Source organism: Astyanax mexicanus, chromosome 2 (genome assembly GCF_023375975.1).
Source record: "Astyanax mexicanus isolate ESR-SI-001 chromosome 2, AstMex3_surface, whole genome shotgun sequence".
NCBI lineage: Eukaryota > Metazoa > Chordata > Actinopteri > Characiformes > Acestrorhamphidae > Astyanax > Astyanax mexicanus.
Genome location: NC_064409.1, coordinates 48,443,233 through 48,466,925, shown reverse-complemented (window position 1 = coordinate 48,466,925; position 23,693 = coordinate 48,443,233). Strand labels below are relative to the sequence as shown.

Here is a 23,693-nt window from a genome sequence, read left to right as displayed (position 1 = left end):
AATAGCAAAATATACAGTCATATAAAGGTAGGGCATCCCATAAAACATTTGTTAGTGTAATTAATCATACACATTTGAACTTTACTTTGCAAAACTGAGATATGGGGGGAAATAACTATAAAGAAAACATGGAACAAATGCTTGTTAAATTTTAGTTGTAAAATTGTATTGAGGGAAATCATTAAAATCAATTACATTAAAAAAAAATCATTACATTAAAATCAAACACATCAATCAGGTGCATTCAAGACAGCTACATAGGAGAGGATTTTGTCATTACATGACCTGCAGGTATTTTCTGCCACAGCTGAAGTCAAATTATATAATAAATTGCAGTCTGATTTTCATTAGAAGTGTTTAAGGAGGAAACTACTGCAACCAAAAAAAAATAAATTTAAATGTAAAATTCACCAGGCTTTTCCAACATCCTCTCGAACTATATTCTGATCATCTGCAGCCGATTTGTTGTACCTAATTAAAACTTTTTGTTTATTTTGTAGTAATAACTGTGGGGGTGTTATAACAGTGGCAATTTGTTAATCATATTAACTCAAACTTTAAGTACTGTTCAGATGTCAAGATGGTGTTTTGTGCACTATAAGGCTCACCGAAATATAAGGCACACTAATAATGAACGTCTATTTTCTGGTCTATTTTCATACATAAAGCGCCCTGGATTATAAAGAGCATTATGTGACAATAGTAAGGAACAGCAGACATCCCAAGTTGCAAAAGTTAATTTCAGGGAGGTTACCCCGCCCGCCTGGCTGTCTCACAGACTCTTTGCAGAGAACAGGCCAATCAGAACCCTCTCTCTTTTCTCTCTCTCCTTCCCACACGCGATTAGAGAAAAAAAGTCTGTGGCCTGTGTGCACGTTTGGGGCACTGGTTCTGAATTCCAGGAGATTATATGTGACTCGCGGGCATCAAGGAGCCACTACCGAAATGCGGGAGACTCCCGCAGCTTCATGGAGATTTGGTTTGTCTGGAACAGGGTGTTGACAATTTTTTTCTTTTAATTCAGCAGGTCCACCACTGGGTGGGGAGCGGTGTTTTGGACTGCAGGCTGATAATACTCACCTCTGAATGATGAAATAGCGAGCAAGGTTAGTACATAGACTGTATATAAAGATGGACGCCGTGTCCCTGTTCCCATTCATTCGATGAAAATGAAGCCAAAATCTTCCGCCATTTTGGCGATTCTGAGACCAGAGTCTGCGCAGTAGAGACCAGAGGAGGGAGAAAGACTGTGGAGAGACAGCCTACTCATTTAAATAACCCCGCCCCTGAGTGCTGCCTCGCGGTCACAGGCTGCAGAGTGAAGCGGAGCGGAGCTGATGGTCTGTTATTGGTCCCGCCCATAAGCAGCCCTTTTACCATAACCACACCTTTTTTGAATAGAGCTGAATAACGTTTTAAAAAACGAACTCTGTGAGAATATAAAAATTTGACAATATAAGTAGAGGTTACACTAGCTGTTGCATTTAAATAATGGAGGTAGAATTACAGAATATTAGAAAAAAACGTGATTAAAAGTTGTCTGTTTTGCCATTGAAACCTATGGGGATGGGTGGAGTTTCACAGCTTTCTGCAGCAGGGGGCGCCCGACCTGTGGTGGCTTCACTTTTAAGAGACGATGCTCTGTCCAGCTATATACAGTCTATGGGTTAGTAGGTAATGCTAATGCTACTCCAGCAGTGGTAGCCAGGTTTAGCCGCAGGCTACAGGCTGATAATACTCACCTCTGGATGGCAAAAGAGATAGCGTTAAGCACGGTTAGCGGGTGATAGAGAAAAACTTCACTGAAACTCCTGTATAACGCTGTACTTCAGCGGAGTGGCTTTACTGCTCCCTACAACCTGACTGGTAAAACTTATACATATGGCACATAATGTATAAAATAATGCATAAAATAAAAGGGTTTTAAATTGTCAAGGGATTATCTACGTATTTTTACACAACTCTATGTAATGAGATGATTGGGCAAATTTTGGAGGACATTAAGTGGTGAACAGTTTGTCAGAAAGTCACAACAATTTGAGTTTAGTATTTAAATGTAACCTGAGGTAATTTTAAGACAAAACTACTTATTTTAGGTGTTAAATGTTACGTTACATGATAACCCATACTGCTAAAATTTTAAGTAAATTTACTTACAATATTTCAGACAATACAACTAATATAAACTAGACCAAATCAAAACAATCTATAGAATCAGTTCAATATACAGCTCTGGAAAAAACTTAAGAGACCACTTCAGTTTCTAAATCAGTTTCTCTGATTTAGCTATTTATAGATTTAAATTTGAGTAAAATGAACATTGTTGTTTTATTCTCTTAACTGTGGACAACATTTCTCCCAATTTCAAAAAAAGAATATTGTCATTTAGAGCATTTACTTGCTGAAAATAAGAAATGGCTGAAATAACAAAAAAGTTTTAGGAGTTCAGAAATCAATATTCAGTGGAATAACCCTGGTTTTTAATTACAGTTTTCACGCATCTTGGCATGTTCTCCTCCACCAGTCTTACACGCTGCTTTTGGATAACTTTATGCCACTCCTGGTGCAAACATTCAAGCAGTTCAGCTTGGTTTAATGATCATCCATCTTCCTCTTGATTATATTCCGGACTCATAATTTTTTAAATGATATTTTATATTTTCCAGAGCTGTATTGTTAACACCTAATACAACAACTACTCTAATTCTGTTAACAGCATCTTGGACTTTGCAGTCACAGTGAATGAACACTATGCCTCACCGCAGGCTGCTGTATGCTCCTTTGTAGGTCAGTATGTCAGTGAGGCATGTTTCAATTTCAAAGGCTCGAAGATCAGTTAACACAAAAGCATATTTAACCTTTCTGAACACTGAGTCAAATGGAGGAGCTCAGAAAGTACAATCAAAACCTTTAAAGAAGCACAAAACTGGAATTTACTCTCTGACATCATCTGCAGTCCTCACTTTCCAATTTGAAGCCTCACTCTTATCAGTGCTTCAGAACCTTCCATTTTTTCTCTGCTGCAATCCTCTCTCTGTCACAACTCTCCTCTCCAGGTGTGTGTGAGATCTGATTGAGTCTGGGCCAGGCTGAGAGTACAATCAACAAGGAGGGGTATTAATGCAAAAAGGGAAGAATTAGTGGCATTAGTGAGTTATGAACTTATCAAAATGTTCATATCATACAAGGTCACATTTTCACTGTCTGAATGAACAGTATTGAGGAATATCTCCTTCAGAACTCCATAGATGAAAAAACATATTTTCTTTTGTCTTCAGTTTCCTATTGTTTCATATGATTTTACAGCTGTCCAACTAATTGCTAGGGAAAAAAATAAACAATCAGTGTCTATTTTCAATAAGTCAAAACAGCACACTCTCAACAGCCTGGCTATTTGACATAGGCCCATCAATAGAAACTAACATGCCAGAATTTCCCATATTAGACTGCTGTAACTGGAGGCTGCCACTTATCTAGCTGAGTAGGTTAAATCACAAAAGCTTGTTTAAAAATATTTTAAATAAAGTTATCTAATTGATTGAGCTTAAGCTACTTTTATATAGTATTTTATTATGTCCAGTCTGTTATCAAATTGTTTGCTTGGAATCTTCTAATAGATGCAATGTACATTCTTTTAGTGTATATAAATAAGTTACTAATTGTTCACTAGATGCAAATAGTATCTGTATATGCAATGTAACCTAGTAACACCATGATACATGTAAATAGTATGATGTTACTATGTACAGCTCTGGAAAAAAATAAGAGACCACTTAAAAATGATGAGTTTCTTTGATTTAGGCTAATTTAAAAGCTCTGGAATATAATTAAGAGAATATGTATGCTCACAAGCCATCAAACCAAGCCGATTTGTGGCATAAAGTTATTTTGGTTAATCCACCAAATATTTATGAACTCTTAAATCATAATAAATATGAACAGGTTTTCTTTGCATTATTTGAGGTCTGAAAGCTCTGCATCTTTTTTATTTCAGCCATTTCTCATTTTCTATTTGTATTCAGAATTTGTGGAAATGGTGTCATTTATAAAATAAAACAATGTTCATTTTACTTAAAGATATACCTATAAGTAGCAAAATCAGAAAAACTGATGCAACCAATTGCCTAGAGAACCCTGTCAGAGTTACAGTGCCTATAAGAAGTATTTACCCCTTGGCGGTTTCCCCATTTTATGTATAATGAAATTCATGATCAACTTAATTTGTCTTTTTGACAAGAACATTTTAATGTCAGAGTAAAAAAAAGGATTTTTTACAAAGTAGTCAATTAAATAAAAAATAATATATATATATATATATATATATTTAGAATGGATTCATCTGGACCTTCTTTGAGGAATGCATTTAGGTTTACTACACATTCACTGACATTCATTTCAGTATTTTTCAATGTAGGCACTTATTTTACATTATATATATATAATGTAAAATAAAAATTTATTTTTATTTAATTTTCATTATCCTGTTTAATCTGTTTTCACTTTAGCATTAATGAGCTTTTTTTGTAAATTCTTGCAAAAACTATATTGATTATTATTCCATTTGTTAAACCAATAAAAAGGGGGAAAACAGCCAAAACTTTTTATGTGCACTGTGACTTGTATGTCTGGTTTGACGCACTAAAAAAAAAAAAAAAAAAAAAAAAAATACTATTAAACAAAGAAACATTTATAAAGGCCCAGGATTGCTTGTCAACAGTAGGCCTGAGATGCATGTGACGTTAATCAGTATTCATACATCATCAAAGAGAATCTCAGTGAAAAATCCTAACATTATTATAGAAATTCAAGGACCACAAGAACTAGAATAACAATTTGAATGTTGGTGGCCCTTTAAATTTAATTCATCTTGCATCAATTGTATATGTAATACATATGAACAAAGCAAATGATCATTTTGATGGAAGACATCTTTATTATCATCTTTAACACAATTAAACAATAGCAAAATCCTTTGTGCCATATGAGGCAGCATGTCACCCACAAGGCTTATAATTGTAGTTGAAGGAGACATTTTTCATGTTGATCTTCATATGGACAGATACATTATATGAAATGTTTTGATATTTTTTTGTTTTTAGGGCTCACATTCGTTAACATCTTTTAAGAAAAAAAAGCTTAGGTGCATATAAATAGATAAATAATTCTAAGCATATATTATATTAAAACAATATGAAACAAAAATACATTGTTAATACTGTTAGACACCGTTAGCCTAAACCAACTACTACTGTACCTAGCAGGTCAGCTGCTGGTACTGCAGAGTATAATGTAACAACTAATAAAGCATAATTACTATCTTGGCTAACTCTGAGCTAATCCCTGGATGACTGTGGCACAATTCCGACAATTCCAGATCAGGCTTAACAAGAGTAAGTAGGTTAATACAGAAAGGAATGATAAAGGCAAGGTTAGGCTAACTCTTAAGATGAGGGATACCATCAGACACATTTGTGCTATGTCTGCAGGGGAATAAATAAAAAAAGAACTCTTACTAAAGAAATCATGTGGCTTCTGGGTTTAAAACATGCCATTACACTGTGTCACAGTGTTTTTTTATGTTTTAAACAAGTGAACAATTAATACTAATGTTTAACTGTAACACAGTCAACCTGGGTGTGACATTATTTCAAGCTCCAACAGCAAACTTTAGAGACAAATGAAATGCAGCATTATATCCCAATTTTGGTATAGTGATATGCAACGAAACCCATGAATCTAGACCAGGCTAAATAATACCCATAATCCCTAGAGTAAGAGGGCAGATTGTAGTGTAGAAATTGTAGATTGTCTTGATGAAAGGCGAAGGAAGCAGTACGCTGGAAGACCCACGGAAGAAGAATCTCTATTAAGCCTGTTGAGACCAGAGGAATCGGTCACACCGCTCCAGCATAGTCTGAATCAGAGCTCTGGCATGTGACAGACAAAAAAGAGGTGTGAGGCTATATTAGAGACAACAACAACCTATAAACAATGTGGTTACAGTGTCACAGTGTCAGGCCAAGGTTAAACCTAAATTCATTGTACATGGAATTTTTTAATTGTGAAAAAAAAACATGCTTCAAGCAAATCTGGCCCTTTATTTTACCATCATTACATCTGTAATATTTCTGGATGACCTGTAGGGGTCACTACGTTCAACAAGCTCTAAATCTCCTCACCTTTGTCTCTTCTCCGCCACTCTCAGAAGTTCACACACTAGTGTAGAGTGAGGGCTGAGCTCCAACTGCACTCCACCCTCCTGCAGCGCTGCTAAAGCCTGATCAGGCCCCACAGCTCGTGCCAGACACAGGATCAACTTCTCCACACTGATCTGGGTGCTCCATTCTGCAGACCCGTTGGTTAGGTCACCAGGTCCACTAGTAGTGCTTTTGCCATTAGTGTTACCTGTGCTGTTATTAGTGCTGGTGCCGTTGCTTGTATTTGTGATGGCGAGACAGGTGTTCCCACAAGAAGGTGATGAAGAAAGTGACATTGATGAAGCTGAGGGGCTGATGTTGTGGTGTTCCTGACAAAGCCGAATCAATAACATCCACTCTTCCACTGTCTGTGGAACTGTACCTACAGAGGGCCAGACACAAAACTATTATAATCATCATCACAATAGCGATTACAACACTGGTTAGACATTGGGTTAAAATTCTATAAAGTTAAAAGGGTTAAAGGCTAAACAGTTATGGTATTCTTACGAGCCTTCTAAGCGTAACAAAAACGCATTACCATTGGGCTCCTCCAGTAAACTCATATCATCTAGTTTGCAAATGGCAGTAAAAGCCTCAGTGCGGCGCTGCAGCTCATTGCACAAGTACAAGTAGCCTACCCAGTACCTGTAATTGAACACAATTAGAACCTATTAAAACAAGATATTAGTTGCTATTTAGCAACATACAAGCACAGTTGAGCTCAACCAATCTTCTGGACCCTCATTTACAATGTAGGCAAGCATTATAATAGACATATAAAATTCAAAAGTAAAGCATGGACATTAAAACAAGACACAACTTAATCATAAAAATGAGGAATGTAAATAATTAAGCAGCCTTCATCACATATTGCTCTGTTTCTCTGTGTTCCCCAGTGGGACAACACACCTCAAATGCATAGAACACTATCTAAAGGCTCTTCCAATGAAAAATCTAAAATAAATAGCAAATGAATTCTAATTGACCAAATACCAAAACTGTTAAACTCACCCGTGTAGACAACATGACTCCAGCATCTTCATTTTGGAAGCAAAGTCAGCAGGCAGGCGAATCAGTAATGATAGCAGACGACCATAGCCCCAGCAGAAGTAGTGAGAACGCCACCTTACGCCAAAAAAGGATATTTATTTCTCTGTGATTTTACGACTCTAATAATTATACCTGGACTTTATATGTAACATTCCCTTGCAGAATTTATTTTGCCGTCCTACATGAGTTAACACAAAAGAGCAGTTAAAAGAATATTTGATCCATACTTTGGCTGTCCATCAGCTGTGAGTGTATCTTCTCTTTGTGGTGCATCATGGGTAAGAGCCAGCTCCAGCCAATCTTGCTGCAGTGTCTCAGGCTGGAGGAGTGATCCCAAGAAAGAGAGTCTGCAATGAGAGAAATTAAGAGAACACTTTTTTATTTCAGGAGCCTAACTTTCTAAACACTTAAAAATATATAATAAGCGTAATTACAGTGATATATGTACTTGTGTTAATCACTGGCAGTAATGCATTGTTTGTATTCGTTTATTTCTGAATTAAAAATTTAAATTCTTAATTCTTTTATTACTTTTGTTGATTTTATATAACTTTAGATGGGCAATATGAATACAAAACTCATATCCTGAAATACTTAAAAGAAATAGTAATATTTGATGCAATAAAAACCTAACATATACTGGTAAAATATGAGTATTTATCCAACACCAAAAACACAAAATGATGTATATTTTAAGAGAAAATACTTAACTGTATCTACATAGAAAACATTTATTTTGTAAACACAGAGTCACTGGTAGATTATGTTTCCGTTTATAATAGCATTGAAGCTATTATATGGATAAGTTGGTTCAGTAGAGGCATACCTTTCCACATTGTTATATTTGACACCTTCCCAAAAATACAGTAAAGTACCAGCATTAAAAAAGTACATTCTTTATCAGATTTAAATCCCACACAAGGAGACCTGTATAGCAGATGTGGGATTACAATATTGTCATTTTAATATCTTGTATAAAACATTGCTCATATTAACAGATATTTAGATAGATATTGCACAGTCCTACATAGGACATAATTTAAGTACCTTTGTTCCTCGGCTCGGGACTGAACCAGATTGTCTAGGTAAGGCAAAAAGTGACTGGGTTGGACCATAGCCATGATGTCTGAAGGGAGGATTGTAGGGTAAAACTGAGGGTATGCACGAACAGCCACCTCTCCATGCCTTGCATACAGTCTACAAATCACAAAAGAGAAAACAATATAATAATAACAAAAAAAATAACAAAGATGAATGATTATTTAATGTTTTTTTATATAAATGTTGACTAAATTTGTGTAGCTGTACAAGTGGAGTATATTTACAGAGAAGTGTAAAAGTGTTTGCCCCATTCATTATTAATTTTTTCAATGTTTGTCACTCTTAAATGTTTAGTCAAAGAAAACACAAGTAAACACAAAATGCCGTTTTAAATTAAAGTTTTCATTATTAAGGGGAAAAAAAATCTATTTTGCTATTTGTGGATAATGGCTCTCACTTTGGTTCGCTGGAGTTCCAAAACTTTAGAAATGGCTTTATAACCTTTTCCAGACAAACAGATCTCAGTTACCCTCTTTTTCATTTGTTCCTGAATTTTTTTGGATGTTGGCAAGATGTCTAGCTTCTAAATATATTTTGGTCTACTTCGTTTTGTGAAGCAGGTCTTATTCAATGATTCTTGACTGAGAACATGTGTGGCAGTAATCTGGCCTGGGTGTGGCTAGAGAAAAAGAACGGGAAACGGATTAAATCACAGTTATGTTTTAACTGGGGAGGGCAAAGACTTTTTCCATATAGGGCCATGTAGGTTTTTCTCCTTTAATAATTAAAAGCTTCATTTCAGCATTTTGTGTTGTTTGACTAATATTTAAATTTGTTTGATGATCTGCAATATTTAAGGGTCACAAACATGAAAAAAAAGGAATCATGAAGGGGGCAAACACTTTTTTACATTACTGTATGTATTAAACAGTATTAAAGTGGTTAAGGATTATAATCTTGTTTGTGTGTGTGCATGTGTGTGCGTGCAACACACCTGTAAAGGTGTGAAAGAAGCAGGGGAACATTCCAGGGCTGTAGCTCTCTTAGACTGCGCAATGACTTTAATAAGTCTCCTTTCTGGATCACTTCCACCACTTTGCTGCCTTGGGTGAACTCTGTCAAAACACACAAACAAAGAGCAACCAGAAAAAACTATTTAATCTCTAATAAGCCAACCGGTTTTATCATTCACTGTTTAGTTCAACCAGGCAAAAGCAGTGGCACTATGGTGTCTAATTACGCAACTAAAACTGTCATTTAGGACAGGAATGTTAGATTTTTGGCCCAATGTTTGCAATCTATAGGCGAGACAACCTTGATTTAGGGCTTGTTGGTGTGTTTGGTATCATGAGGGTGCAAAGAAAATGCCTTGTGCTGCTCGAAACGTGCAAAAGCGTGAACTAATTACCTTAATTAATCATGGGTGTGTTGTGGGCGTAACATAAAATAAACCAATCAGTGTATCATTTGCCATTCCCTTTAAGAGCCAGGTGCGCTCTGACACGTTGAGAAAATTCTAAGTGCAAGGCGTGAAAATTGACTGTTGGTAGGGTGTAAGATAGGAATGAGCATTGCAATGTAAGACAGTAAAACACACTAACAAAACAGCAGAACTATGCAATGCAGTTTACCATAACTGAATTCTTTTAAGATGATTGCATAATATTAATAGTATAATCTGACACAGAAAAAGTACTGTGAAATCCTCAATTTAAGTTCACTACATAAACACCACTGACGAGTAAAGGTAAAAACATTGATTATCGTTTGAGCCAAAATTGTTTTTCTTTTTTAATCAACAGTCTGTTATTGAAGTTGATGGCCTTAAAACTTATTAATGCTCATGGACACACAACTGCCGCTAAAACTCAAATGCCAGATGCCACTACAGGACACCTTTAGAGTGGTCATTTGTGGTGCACAAATGACACCTACTCAATAATTGGCATGCAATGCTATTTTTAAATTATTTTTTTGGCATATGTATAAAGTATAATCATACTTCACACCTTTAATAATAATAATAATAATGGGAAGGAATATGAGGACTCACCCAACATGCCTACAATGTAGGCCTTCAGAACCTCTGGCTGCTCTCTGTACCTCAACATACACATCCTCCTCACTCTCTCCTGGTCCAGCAGGAAAAAGTACCTTTGAAGAAATGCACACACATCCTCCACCCCACTCTCCACCCCATCCCCTGCTCCACTCGGGCAGCCCAGGTCCAAGTACAGACAGGCAAGCTGAGAGAGGTGTTCCTGAAGTTCAGGGGGCAAAGGGCGGTGAATAAGTTTCACTGGAGCTGGTAAGGGTGGTGATAACTCTACAGGAGGAGGGGTGGAACTGAGCTTTCTCTCTGTAAGGGCTTCTCCCTTCATTAAGGAAGAGGAGTGGTCTTTGTCCGTCAGAGATCCTACTTCATTGTCAGACTGAGGAACTGCGGAAGAAGACTGGGTGTCTGCATTTTCATCTTCTGGTTCGACGATTTTCTTCTCGTTCTTTTTCTCTTCATTCTCCTTTTCTATGCCTGCATGTTCCTCTGGACCAAGGACCCTCTCCAAAACTGGGACCCACTCTAGAAGAACCTCTGTCAGACAGCTTGGATCCAGAAGAACTTGAGGGTCCTGTATCTGTGAGCTACATAAAGATGAGTATTGGCTTTAATTTAAATGCAAATAGTGCTGTGAAAAAGTATCTGTCCATGGACAACACAGTATTTTGAATGGGGATTTTCTAATAATAGTATATATTTAGGGTATATGACAAGTCTTAATCTCTGTCAATGAAACAGTCATGTTGTTTGCAGAAAGATAGAGGTTACTTATTATTACGACTGTAATGCTCAAAAAATTTATGAATGATGCTTGAAATGTGAATGCAGCCAAAAAAACGTAACAATGGTTTTAGACACTTTCCCAACATTTGATTTCTCAAGATCATCTGTGACTGGTACTCACATGGCTTTCTCTGTTGTCGATTTAAGCTCCTGTAGATCGCTCTCTGCATGCTCCGTAATCGCTCTAAGAATGAATGAATGACAGACCGAGGAAAACAGGTAAATGATGACAAGGAACAGATATCATTATGCAACTACATTCTGCCATAAAGAAAAACCTACTCGTTGTCCACTTCATCAGGAACAGGGCCAGCTGAGACAATGACTTCTCCCTGTCCGCTCTCCCTATGGTCTGGTCGAGTCCAAAGGTCAGAGTTCATTTGCAGAGTGTTGATCTTCTCTGTGGTCTTTTTCACAAAGCTTGAGACACTGATAACACCCCCAAAAGCAAACACACACACACACACACACAAAGGTTTAGCCACACTATTCTGAGAGGGTTTCTGAGAGCAACTAAAAGTTCAACAGAGGACACAAAATGGTAACATTGAAACACACATTCAATTTAGACCTCAAAACAACCTAAAACATCAAATAAATAAAATAACTGTAAGACACAAAATATTACAACAACTATGGTACTAAAGAGAAAACATACCGTAACATGGAGTGAAGCAATGTGAAATGAAAAATAGGCACTTAAAGGGGATGTCTCTGTCTAAATCTAGCGACCATATCGAAAGAGGAAGTTATAATACAAATATATTCTGGTATCAACCAGGGGATTTTTGAGCAGTTATAAACCTTTTTTTAGTTTGGTTTCACTTCCTCTTTTTTCTAACCAAAGAAAGAACATATTGCCCCTAAGTCGCTTTGGACAAAAGCCTCTACCAAATGTAATGTTAAGTAAAGTAGATCTTGAGTAGACTTTACTTTATTAATCAATCTGTCACTAGATCTCATACTACTTACATTTATCAGATCCTCTCCTATCCATAAACCTGTGTTGCTTCGTATATTTGAATAAGATTTTTCTATAAGAAAGGGTGTGTGGTGGTTTCAAGTACAGTCAGGGTTAGACTAATTAATGGGCAGTAGAAAGCAAAGCAGCAGATGTCTGACTCAGTTCGAATACCTGTCTTTAACAGCTTGCAGGGCGATGCGTGGTGGTTTGGGACGGAATGAGAGTGGCAGATGAAACTGCAGGCCAAGATCTGATTTATCCCCCTCGGCACGCACATATGACTGAGAGTCTGAGCATTGATGGAGAGAGAAGTAAAAGAAAAATGGAGAAAAGGCACAGACAATGATGAGGAGATAGAAATGGATGGGAGGTGAATAGGTCAAGGCAACACAAATGCAACAGGGTGAAGTAAGGACAGATAAAGATGAAAAGATCCAATGAGGAGTAAGTGAAAGAAGTAGTGATAGAAATAAAATAAAAAAACAGAAAAAAAATATAAAAAATAATTGTCCATAAAAAAAGTGCTCATGGTGATAACAACAAACAAAAACAATAAACAACACAACTATAAGAAGACTGGCCATTATTGGGCTTTCATTTTTTTATTTCTCAGTTCTCATTCCATACAATGTACAAACCTACTGGAAAATCTAACTCAGTTCCTTATGTTAGTTCTTCAAGTGTTTTAAAAAGATCCCTTACTGATTTCAAATGAAACGTATCAGATATGGTTTGTCAGACATCATTAGATCAACGCATTTTATTTGACAAAGAAATTTATCTTGCAGAGATAAAATCCTTTCTACTTTTATATATGATGGTAAAAGATTTTGTTGCTACATTGTAGTCAGTATCTGATCTTTGTCCATCTCCCTCTTACCATGCTCCACCTGCTCCTCCTCTTGAGCAAAGTTAAACTCTTTCAGTCTCTCCTCCTCAAGCATCGACTGGCTGACGAGGGAGCTGGTGTCCTCATCTGACTGGCTGCCTCTACGGCTGATGACGCGATAGATGCCACAGTCCAGCACACTGAAGCTTTCCTAATAAAGAAATTGCATTTTCATTTGAATCAATAATACAGTAAACAGTACTTTATTGCATCTTGTCAGCAAATGGTATCATGTGGGTAGCATCCTGCTCTTTCCATGACAGACTAATATTTAATATCCCTGGCCGGACCATACCAGCATGCTTAGCCAACATGACTGCCTACTAGTATGCCAAATGTCAATAAAAGGCACTCAATTGTAGTGTTTCATTAAAACTGCAAATGCTACTTTTATAAAAAGATCTATTAGTTAGTATACATCACTCTAGATGTAAATGTAAAAGTTGCCGTCAAACTGATTGTACATGATAACTCTATCATTGAGTGCAGAGACAGACAGCCAGCCACCTCAGATAACAAACATAAACACAAAAAGAAAAGATGTTATACTGTTAGGATATACACAAATCCAACACACTTTATATTGAGGACCATGCATTGTTAAACAAATACATGAACCAACAACTGTATATGATACAAATATATATGTGTATAAAATAAAGACTTGGTCTATTAGTTCAGTTTGGTCTTAGTGTGAGACTCACATGAGAAGATATGCTGCTCCTGCGGCTACTGCATGCAGAGTCTAGAGGCTCCAGCTTGCTGATAACTTCCTCAAGCTGGACAATCAGCTGCTGCTGGGAGGTAGAGTTAAGCTGGGTCTTGAGGTGTTCCAGGCGGTCAATAGGAATCGACTTCCTTGCCTGTAACAAAAAATTAAGCATTAATGATGGAGAAAGGCAGGGAATGTCTATATATTTGTCTTTGTCTTTTGTATTTGTCTTACTTTTAAGAGCAATTTCACAATAACAAAATGGCAAGAAATATTAGGCCTCTAGACCTCACAGCAAGCTTGTTATTCCTGTATTGTCTGATATTTTAAATAAATATAAACAGTTTTAAGGAAACAAAAAATGGAAGTGTTTGTACAATGAAACAAGGATCTTGTGAAAACTGAACTGATTGTCTAACCCACATGTCTACAGTTTCCCCATACCTACAGTATATCTTTGTTGGCTATCTAAAAATATTGTCCCTCAGAGCCATAAATAATGTGGTTGGCGCTTATTTTTGTCTGCTTTTAATAATCTAAATTGCACATTAAACTGCAAAATGCCCTAAAATAAACCAAACCTGTATTCAGTCTGTATGTTTTTTTTTTTTTCAGATTTTTTTCCAAAATTTTTTAGATTTTTTAAGATCTGAAGATTGTAGCAAGAGAAGGAAGTAAGGTAGAAAGGAAGTAAGATTGACTGTAAGAGCATGCAGGTTTGCGTACCCTGCATAATGCAATAGCATGCTGGAACATGCAGCAGACTGTAGCAGCTAGTGTCCAGTTCTCTCGCCTTATCAGTCTCTCCACACAGCGCTCAGCAGGCAGCAATGACAAGTGTGACAAATGCCCATCGCCATGAAGACAAAACAGCTCACTACGGAACACTGCAACATCTACTATGTCTAGGGTGGGGGAGATTAAGAAGACAGAACAGATTTTCACAGAAAAAAGGGCTGGGCAATAATTGCATTAAAAATAAATAATAGATATTTCTCATTAAAAATATTTTACACTTCATAAAAAAATACAAAAAACAAAGTAATTGATATTGTGGCATCTGATTTGTGATTAGCACACAGTCCAACACTGCTTAGAATATATTTTAGAATTTTAGACAGCTGATATTTAGTTTATTTCAGCAGCATTTGTTTTTATTTTTGCCCCACATGTTGTCACACAATTATTAATAGAACACTAGCTCAAAAGTACACTTTAGATCTAGATACAGACGCATTTTCCCATTTCTGACCTTTGATTTCGGTCCACAGCAACACCTGTCCACTCTGGGGTGTAAAGATATAGATGGCAGAGTCTGTCCATGTCAGAAGGTTTTGATCACTGTAACACATAAATGCAAAGCAGAGATGTAAAAGTTCACTAAATAATAATGTTAGAAAAAACTTCCCAGTGACAACATTTTTATTAATTGTAGCAGTATATAAAAGAGCAGGTAATGTTTTGTACAGAACCAATATTCATTTTATTTTTTCAACAAAAAATTAATATGTTACCTAAAGTTAAGTAGTCGAGGGAAGGCAAGTGACTGAGGATGCTTCTGATCTGGGATATACTGAGGCTCCCCCCTAAACACAGCCAAGTACAAGAACATAAAATATTGATTACTTTTTGTAACCTTTAAAATATTCATTACATGGTCCATTCATTTACTATTAAAAAAAGCTGTCAAACCAATTTAATCAAATATAGTTCAAATAAAGATCAAATCAATCAAATAACTCAATCTTCTCAACATATATGTGATACATATGTGATTTTTGGGCACACTTACTTGTACGAGATGAGAGGTGAGGCAGGGCAAGCGAGTAACTGTTTAAATTGATGAGTACTGAGCACCTCTCCATTAAAATTGGCCTCCCAAACACGTGAGCCTGGCCGAGCACAGTACAGCAGGTGGCCAGTGGCTCCAGGCAACCCTCTTAACCCAGTTTGCTGCTGTGGGCAAAAGCACGCTCCATATTCCCCATCACGCTCCTTATTTCCCACTCGCCAAAACTTCTCCCTGAGATTAGTATTAAGACAATATCTTAAAGATAATATTTACCATACTGTAATATGGGATTTGCAAAAACAAACACAAATGATGCACAAATATAGTGCGCACACACACACACCTTTCTGTGTCACAGAGGTAGCAGCGGCTTAGTGAAGAAACCAGCAAACGGCCTTCCAGGTATCCCAGTTGCACCACACGAGAGTCTACTGTGGTGACAGTCTGAACTGGGAAGATCACGAATGCTGAACCCTGCAGAAATATGTATTAGCACATGCATATATATGCAAAAACATACAAAAAAATGATTATGTATTATAGTGCCGCTTGCTACCTTTCCAAGTTTGGACGATCCTGCACGTAGACAGGACACTTTTCCGGCTGTATCTCCAATAAACACACGCAGAGTTGCTGTATCCCAGCACAAAGCTGTTATAGCCATGCCACGGTGCTCCCAAGAGACACAGGCACGCTCAGGACGCCCTCGCCGCTCCAACTGCAGCTCCCACACCACCACAAGACCCTCGCTAAGACATACAAATTCAAAACACATCCCCATTCCACGTACAGATTTACTCCAATCCAGCACATTATTACTCAGTCTAAAGCCAATAAATACAGACATTAAGAAGAGAGTACCTTGTTGCCACGGCGATAAAGTCTTCATCATGAGGGCAGCATGCTACCTGTGTAATAGAGCCCTCCTAAACAGTAGAAACATATACTGTTACCCCTCATTGCTTAATAAACATAAACATAAATATGTGAACTTGAAACACAATAAAGACAAACGCTGACGACAACCTTGTGAGTCAGGATGAGTCTCTGTTTCCAGCCGTCTCTCTGGATGAGATGCAGCCCTCCAGCTGAGGTGCCAAGGGCAAGCCATTTCCTTGAGATTGCAATGCACGTGCACTAATATATGCACGCACATAAACATATACAAAACAAGCAAGCATAAGTTAGCAGTTTTCTCCAACGTAAGTAAGAGAAGTCAAATCACTTCGTTTTAGTAAAACAAAATAAATAAATGTGATATGTTTTTATTTATTTGTTTGGTAGCTGACTATTTTAAATGACCACTTTATAATGTGTTTAATATCTTATAACATGACTTTTACATTATACATTTAAGTACTTCAAGTGGCACCAAATGTACACACACACAACTCAAGCTCATTCCCTGTAGAGAAGTATTGGCAATAGAACAAGACTTTGGAGCAGATCAACTGGAACCTATTAGCACCAGGTGTGGACTTCAGGATTACAACCACCTCCTTAGTGCTGATTGGGGAGCAGAGAAACTATGTTCTCTGGAATGATGGTCCTTATCCAGTATTTTTGGGATGAGTTGGTGAGTTGGGGGAGGAAGTGGGGTGAAGATTATTCAATATCCATCCTGTCACAACTAACACTTTTGTTGCTGAGTGCAATCAAATGCTCACAGAAATTGCTTGAGATTTTCCAACAAGGATATAAGAGAACAGACATTACGATATGTTTTATGCTATGAACTACTTTAACACTAAACAGACTCAAATAAAAACTATAATTACTAAAATTATAGAAAGAATGCTTGTTAGTTGTCAGTAGCTGATACTCAATCCAAAAAAATATGTGAGGATTGGATCAGGGCCCTACTGAAAAGAAAGGTGATTTCTACAACTAAGTAGTAAATATAGGTTCAACAATTAACCTAAATCACATTATGAAAATAAGTAAAGGACTGAGCATCAGCTAAATGGCTGTGTTACCTTGAGTCTGCCTGAGTCCAGCCGAAGGGCAGAGAGTAAGGGATCTAAACAGTCAAACTCAGCCAAGACATGGGTGTATGACTCAGGCAATACAGGAATCATCCTAAAAAAAGAGAAGGAAAGAGAGAGAGAGAGAGAGAGAGAGAGAGAGAGAGAGAGAGAAAGTCATGAGACCACAAGAAAAGTGCTCTGCAAAAGAGAACATTGTATGTAAAGCTGTTCATCTGGGCAGGGTATCATAATTTGATGTGTCAATGATTTCCAAAGTTCTCCTTGAGGATGGACACTGTTTACAGTTCCCATTCAATGCATAATTTGTTTAATGAAGGACTGATTAAAGTAAACCACAGAGAAAACGTTAAGAGAAAAATTCATCAACCAAACCTTCGAAGTAGGTTTTTCCATGCAACACGCACATTTACTAACCAACAACACACATTGATTGTTATTTACAGGTATCAACATTTAGCAATTTCCATGGATGCTTAAAACTTTAATCATTAACGAAAAACTTTGAGTTGACCAGCAATTATCTAAAAACTGTCTTGTTGCCTGGATTAACAGACATCTGCTGAACTGCTGCCTAGAGCTTCCCTCTTCAAGCTGCGTGCTGTCATATGATTCAGTTTAAATTAAATTTAAAAGGCATGACAAGTGATTTCTACACCAACAGAATAACAGTGTCGTTTCCTTCAGGGTCGTTAAAATCTGAACAGCTTTTTATGTGGGAGATTACCTTTTTAGAACGCGTTCTTTGCTTCATTTGGTTATATAGTTTTATAGTTAACAGTGCAGGGAATTAAACTGTTCTTTTTGGAGGTATTTTGACAGCAAGCTCACACATTCCGAGAGGAAAATAACAAGACCGTCCTCCTCCTTCTCTCCCCCAGTTTACAACTACAGTTACAACTGTTACTGTTTCAAAACACAGTCTCAACCATTACCTAAGACCTACAGGCCAATAGAGTAACACTGATTTAATAGAGAAATCCCCACAGCAGATTTAACGTTTAACTCCTCCAGTCTCTTCGGTGTAACAGCGTGACCGAGCATCACGAGACCCGGCTGAGCGGGACAGCTCGCGTTAGCCGCCTGCTAGCGTTAGCTAACTAACTTCACTGTGCGGGGCGGTCCGAGTCCGCGCACTTCACACAGTTTTACTTTTCATTTAACGACAACCATACCTTTAACTGCGCCACAAATTCGACACCTGTAAAACATTGTTACACTGTGTGTTTGAACTCATTAGCTGACACTTAGATAAGCTAGTTAACGCTAACTAACTAAGCTAACGTTACTTTTTGGGTCATAGTCAACTTAACCTAACTCGGTTCGCTGTCAAGTAGGTCGGAATAACGACGCATTTAACGTTGAGTACAGAGAGCTTAACCTACTTGAAACAACAGCTAGAAAACCTCCCTACCTTCTAATTCAGGTACAGGTCAGTTTAAGTCATATTTCAGTCCTGTTCGAGTTGTTTCGCTCAACCATGTCTGACAGTAGACTCTTGTGTCTGTGCTGCGGCGGACTTTAACCTGCCAGTCTGACTGCAGCAGCATCAACACCCCCCCTCTCTCAGCGACCGGCACTACTTTCGAAACTGACACCGCTATCTGAAGCGCACTGATTTCTCCACCGACAGCGACCTACTTACTTACTTACTTACTGAAAACATTGTAACACAAACTTCTGCGTTTATCACTTTGGGAAATATGTATAATAACACGCAGTTTTAAAAACGTTTAAACACTTAAGCTGGCAACGCGTTTATAACCGTGTTATCCAATTTAATTCCGCATCTAAAACAGGCGCAGGCGCCCCAGCATAAAAAAAGCATATGGCTGTGACACGGTCCATTAGGTTCCTTGTATTGATTGTAATTCGAGCCCAAGAGAACAAATCTACTGCAACATCCCAGAAAAGCGCTGCTCGTGAACCAATAGCACTCCTAGTATCACCAGTGTGTTTGTATATACATACATACATACATACATACATACAAACCCAATTTAAAGTGTGATGCTGTGTGATGTGTAAATAAATCTGAATAAATTCAATGATAAACAGAATTCAATGATTTGCAAATCTCATAGACCCATATTTTTTCACAATGAAGTAAATAACACATATCATATCTTGAAATATATAAATGTCAGGCAAGTGAGGAGACCAAATAAGTTTTTAGGATAAGTTATTAGAGCAATAAAATAAATAATATAAAATAAAATAGAGAATAAACAGTGGAAACGGAAAAGGTAATCTCTATTAATTTGCTAAGTACAATGTACATTGAAATTTTTTGGGGGGCATTTTTGTCATCCAATCTGGTAATAGCCTGTTCTTCCCACAATATGACACAGAGGTCATAGGAGACACAGAGAAATGTTGTCACCACAATATATGATATTGTCATTGTCATTGTATATTTGCGCTTATTAAGAAAGTCTGCATAAAAATATAATACACAATGTTATTTGACCGTATTGGTTAATAAAAAGAAGAATACCATAAATAGTAAAGGAGGACAGGGGTGGTTAAATCTGGTTCTGGAAACAATGAAACAATTTAGCTGTGGTGTCAGAGAAGAGAAACATGAAAGCTAAATGTGCTGAGTTCCAGTCCTTGGTTTTCCACCTGGGCTTAAGAATACTATTAAGAATCGTTACTGGAGAGGTCTGTCTGTTGAATAGCTAGCTCATAATCTAATGTACTTCATATTTTCTAAAAACGCATTATGAAAAATATTTTTTTCAGTTTGCTATTTTACTAGTTTTCATTATATATTTTCAGCAACATGAAAAAACAAATTAAATTAAAATTTAATTCAATTATTAATCAAATTAAACAATGTTTATAAAGTTTACTGTCAAAAATGTTTATAAATAACTGCTGTTAATTTTTTAAAAATATATATATTTTTAGTTTTATTGCAGTTGGGGTCAACCAGCAGGGGGCACGATTCTACCGGGATTGGGCGGAGCCCCTTTATAAAGGCACAGAAATGTAAATTTAGCTCATTTTTTAACAATTACTGTACAGTCAGTGTTTTTTTTATTAATATTTTTTACATGAACTCTATTTGACTGAAATACATAAAACCATGGGTAGTACATAATACTCAATGCTTAGTTGGCAAAATAATAGAGGTGTGCCAAAAAATCGATTCACATAAGAATCTTGATTCTCATTTACTACGATTCAGAATCGATTTAAAATGTCCCAAAATCGATTCTGAGGGGCGGGTTTTAGACTGATTTTGGGCTGGGTATTTTTGTTGGACCTGGCAACCCTGGGGATAGCGCTTGTCCTTTCAAACGGAGATCTTCCAGACACACACAGAGCGTAGGTGTTTGAGAATCACCGGTAAGATGGCAGAACAAGCACTATATTACATTAGATTAACGTGTAGTTTCAATGTTTTATGGCAGAATGCTTCATAACAAGCATAAAAAGATCGCTAGTAGTTAGTTTCAGTAACTGTTAGCTAGCTAACTAGCTAACTTTCCAGTTCCACCTTAAATAACGCTACAGGTGGCAGCGGGCTGCAGCATTTAAGGCGGAACGGAAAAATACAATAAGCTAATCAGAGCTAATTTCAGCTCCTCATCACAGAGGAATTAAGGAATGGACCATATGAATTAATTTCTCCACCTCCTGCCCCCTTTCTGAAGAAATACAACGACCTTAAATTAACTAGTTAATCAGCAGCTGCTCCTGAACTTTAGCGCTCCACTGCTATCATCACATCAGCCCAGCAGCGTCACCTACACACCACCGCTAGTAGCCTGGTAATAAAGCAGTGTTATTTATTATTTATTTATTGTTCATTAATAGGGGTGGGAATCGATTACTATCTCACGATTCGATTCGATTCCGATTTTGGGGGCCACGATTCGATTCAAAATCGATTTTTGATTCAAAACGATTTGAATTATAAATATTTCTGCTTCTGGCTTATGAATCGTATTGAAAAAAAACCCTCCATAATATACACTAGTCCTGGAGCAGGTAATGTGTTACAAAAACAATAAAATGTGCAGGAATGTGGGTCCTCAGTGACAGAGGAATCACTGGGATATCACAATGACGTTAATGAACAATAAATAAATAATAAATAACACTGCTTTATTACCAGGCTACTAGCGGTGGTGTGTAGGTGACGCTGCTGGGCTGATGTGATGATAGCAGTGGAGCGCTAAAGTTCAGGAGCAGCTGCTGATTAACTAGTTAATTTAAGGTCGTTGTATTTCTTCAGAAAGGGGGCAGGAGGTGGAGAAATTAATTCATATTGTCCATTCCTTAATTCCTCTGTGATGAGGAGCTGAAATTAGCTCTGATTAGCTTATTGTTATTTTTCCGTTCCGCCTTAAATGCTGCAGCCCGCTGCCACCTGTAGCGTTATTTAAGGTGGAACTGGAAAGTTAGCTAGTTAGCTAGCTAACAGTTACTGAAACTAACTACTAGCGATCTTTTTTATGCTTGTTATGAAGCATTCTGCCATAAAACATTGAAACTACACGTTAATCTAAGGTAATATAGTGCTTGTTCTGCCATCTTACCGGTGATTCTCAAACACCTACGCTCTGTGTGTGTCTGGAAGATCTCCAAAGGGACAAGCGCTATCCCCAGGGTTGCCAGGTCCAACAAAAATACCCAGCCCAAAATCAGTCTAAAACCCGCCCCTCAGAATCGATTTTGGGACATTTTAAATCGATTCTGAATCGTAGTAAATGAGAATCAAGATTCTTATGTGAATCGATTTTTTGGCACACCTCTATTCATTAACGTCATTGTGATATCCCAGTGATTCCTCTGTCACTGAGGACCCACATTCCTGCACATTTTATTGTTTTTGTAACACATTACTTGCTCCAGGACCAGTGTATATTATGGAGGGTTTTTTTTTCAATAAGATTCATAAGCCAGAAGCAGAAATTTTTATAATTCAAATCGTTTTGAATCAAAAATCGATTTTGAATCGAATCGTGGCCCCCAAAATCGGAATCGAATCGAATCGTGAGATAGTAAACGATTCCCACCCCTACAAAATAAACCACTTCAAATCATCTCAAAGAACATGAACATGATTATCTAAGATGATTAGCTTATGATTAGTTTAGAATGAAATAAAAAAATTACAATAAATGACTATTTTCTTAAAGATGGCTCAGTTTAAAGTGGCATTTCTGAGTGTTTAATGGTATCGGTGTGCTGGAACGACCATCCATGCTAAGCCTTATATATTAATTCTAAAATCTGGGGTGTCTGGCTGCTTTTCACGGAAGTTCTTCTGGCCATGTCACGAGTCTTTACGTACTCACGCCACATGTACTGCCTCTGGAAGAGGATCCGGCTCAGTTTTACTGCGAGCACTGCGCACTCTTGCGCTTTTAGACTCTTTGGTCCGTTTTCAGCGCTACAAGTGCGCACTCTCCCCGCTTTTAGACTCTTTGGCTCGTTTTCTGCACTACAACTGAGCACTCTCGCCTTTTTTAAACTCTTTGACCCATTTTCAGCGGTACAAGTGTGCACTCTCGCCACTTTTAGACTCTTTGGCCCGTTTTTTTTGTGCTACAACTGCGCACTCTCCCCGCTTCTAGACTCTTTGGCTGGTTTTCTGCGCTTTGACTTCGCACTGTCGCTGCTTTTAGACTCTGGCTCGTAAAAATTTGTAACTGGAATCTTTCATTCAACAATATTCAAAGTATTTCCTTAATCTTAGGAGCAGTGTAGAATGTAACTTTTACAGAATATTTTTAGGGTAATTTATAACAAGAAAAGCATAACTAAAATAAATTCGAACAATTTTCACTGCACACTTCATTACTCCTAATGTATCTGACATGTTTTAACTGTGTGATTAATTTAAGTGTTGACTTGATATTTTTTTAACACATTTGTGCCCAATGGTCTGACAAACAAACCTTTTCTACAACAGATTTTAAATCTGATTTTTTTTAATTGAGGAATTTAAAGGCTACTCTCTCTCTCTTTGGGAATCAGTCAGTTTCACCAATGGATGCATACAGATGCAGATCCTATAGGCTATCAGTAAAAGTAGAGAGGGCAAAACTTCATATTCAGAATGACAAAGAATCAATGCCAGATCTCATACATTTTATTTTTGTTAAGAAAACCTGGCCAGATTAGATCTTTCCAAGATAAAAAATGTATTATCACCCTAGGTTAAACTGCCTCTGAAATCTCAGTCACACATCTGCAGTGATGGG

General features: G+C 37.3%; 1 protein-coding gene across 1 annotated transcript; it reads right to left on the bottom strand.

Annotated features, from left to right (window-relative positions):
• Nucleotides 1-4,910: 4,910 nt before the first annotated feature.
• On the bottom strand, nt 4,911-19,018 carry hps5 (HPS5 biogenesis of lysosomal organelles complex 2 subunit 2). Its single transcript, XM_007235182.4, has 23 exons — nt 18,887-19,018; nt 17,464-17,566; nt 16,514-16,624; nt 16,349-16,413; nt 16,044-16,236; nt 15,831-15,961; nt 15,488-15,718; nt 15,210-15,281; nt 14,948-15,036; nt 14,422-14,600; nt 13,688-13,846; nt 12,975-13,134; nt 12,266-12,383; nt 11,413-11,559; nt 11,252-11,314; nt 10,345-10,931; nt 9,286-9,406; nt 8,298-8,447; nt 7,478-7,597; nt 7,212-7,325; nt 6,739-6,845; nt 6,180-6,579; nt 4,911-5,927 (listed from the first exon to the last, which is right to left on the bottom strand). Exons 2-23 carry the CDS (start codon nt 17,563-17,565, stop codon nt 5,867-5,869), a joined length of 3,480 nt encoding a protein of 1,159 aa, XP_007235244.3. The 5' UTR covers nt 17,566; nt 18,887-19,018; the 3' UTR covers nt 4,911-5,866.
• Nucleotides 19,019-23,693: the final 4,675 nt, after the last annotated feature.

Excerpts from the sequence above, each read along its gene's own strand:
- hps5 (XM_007235182.4), bottom strand. The coding sequence starts at position 17,565 with ATGATTCCTGTATTGCCTGAGTCATACACCCATGTCTTGGCTGAGTTT. Across the intron at positions 12,384-12,974 it reads GGAGGAGCAGGTGGAGCATG|ACTCTCAGTCATATGTGCGT; the intron begins GTAAGAGGGAGA and ends ATCAATGCTCAG. Across the intron at positions 8,448-9,285 it reads CTTCTTTCACACCTTTACAG|ACTGTATGCAAGGCATGGAG; the intron begins GTGTGTTGCACG and ends TGTGATTTGTAG.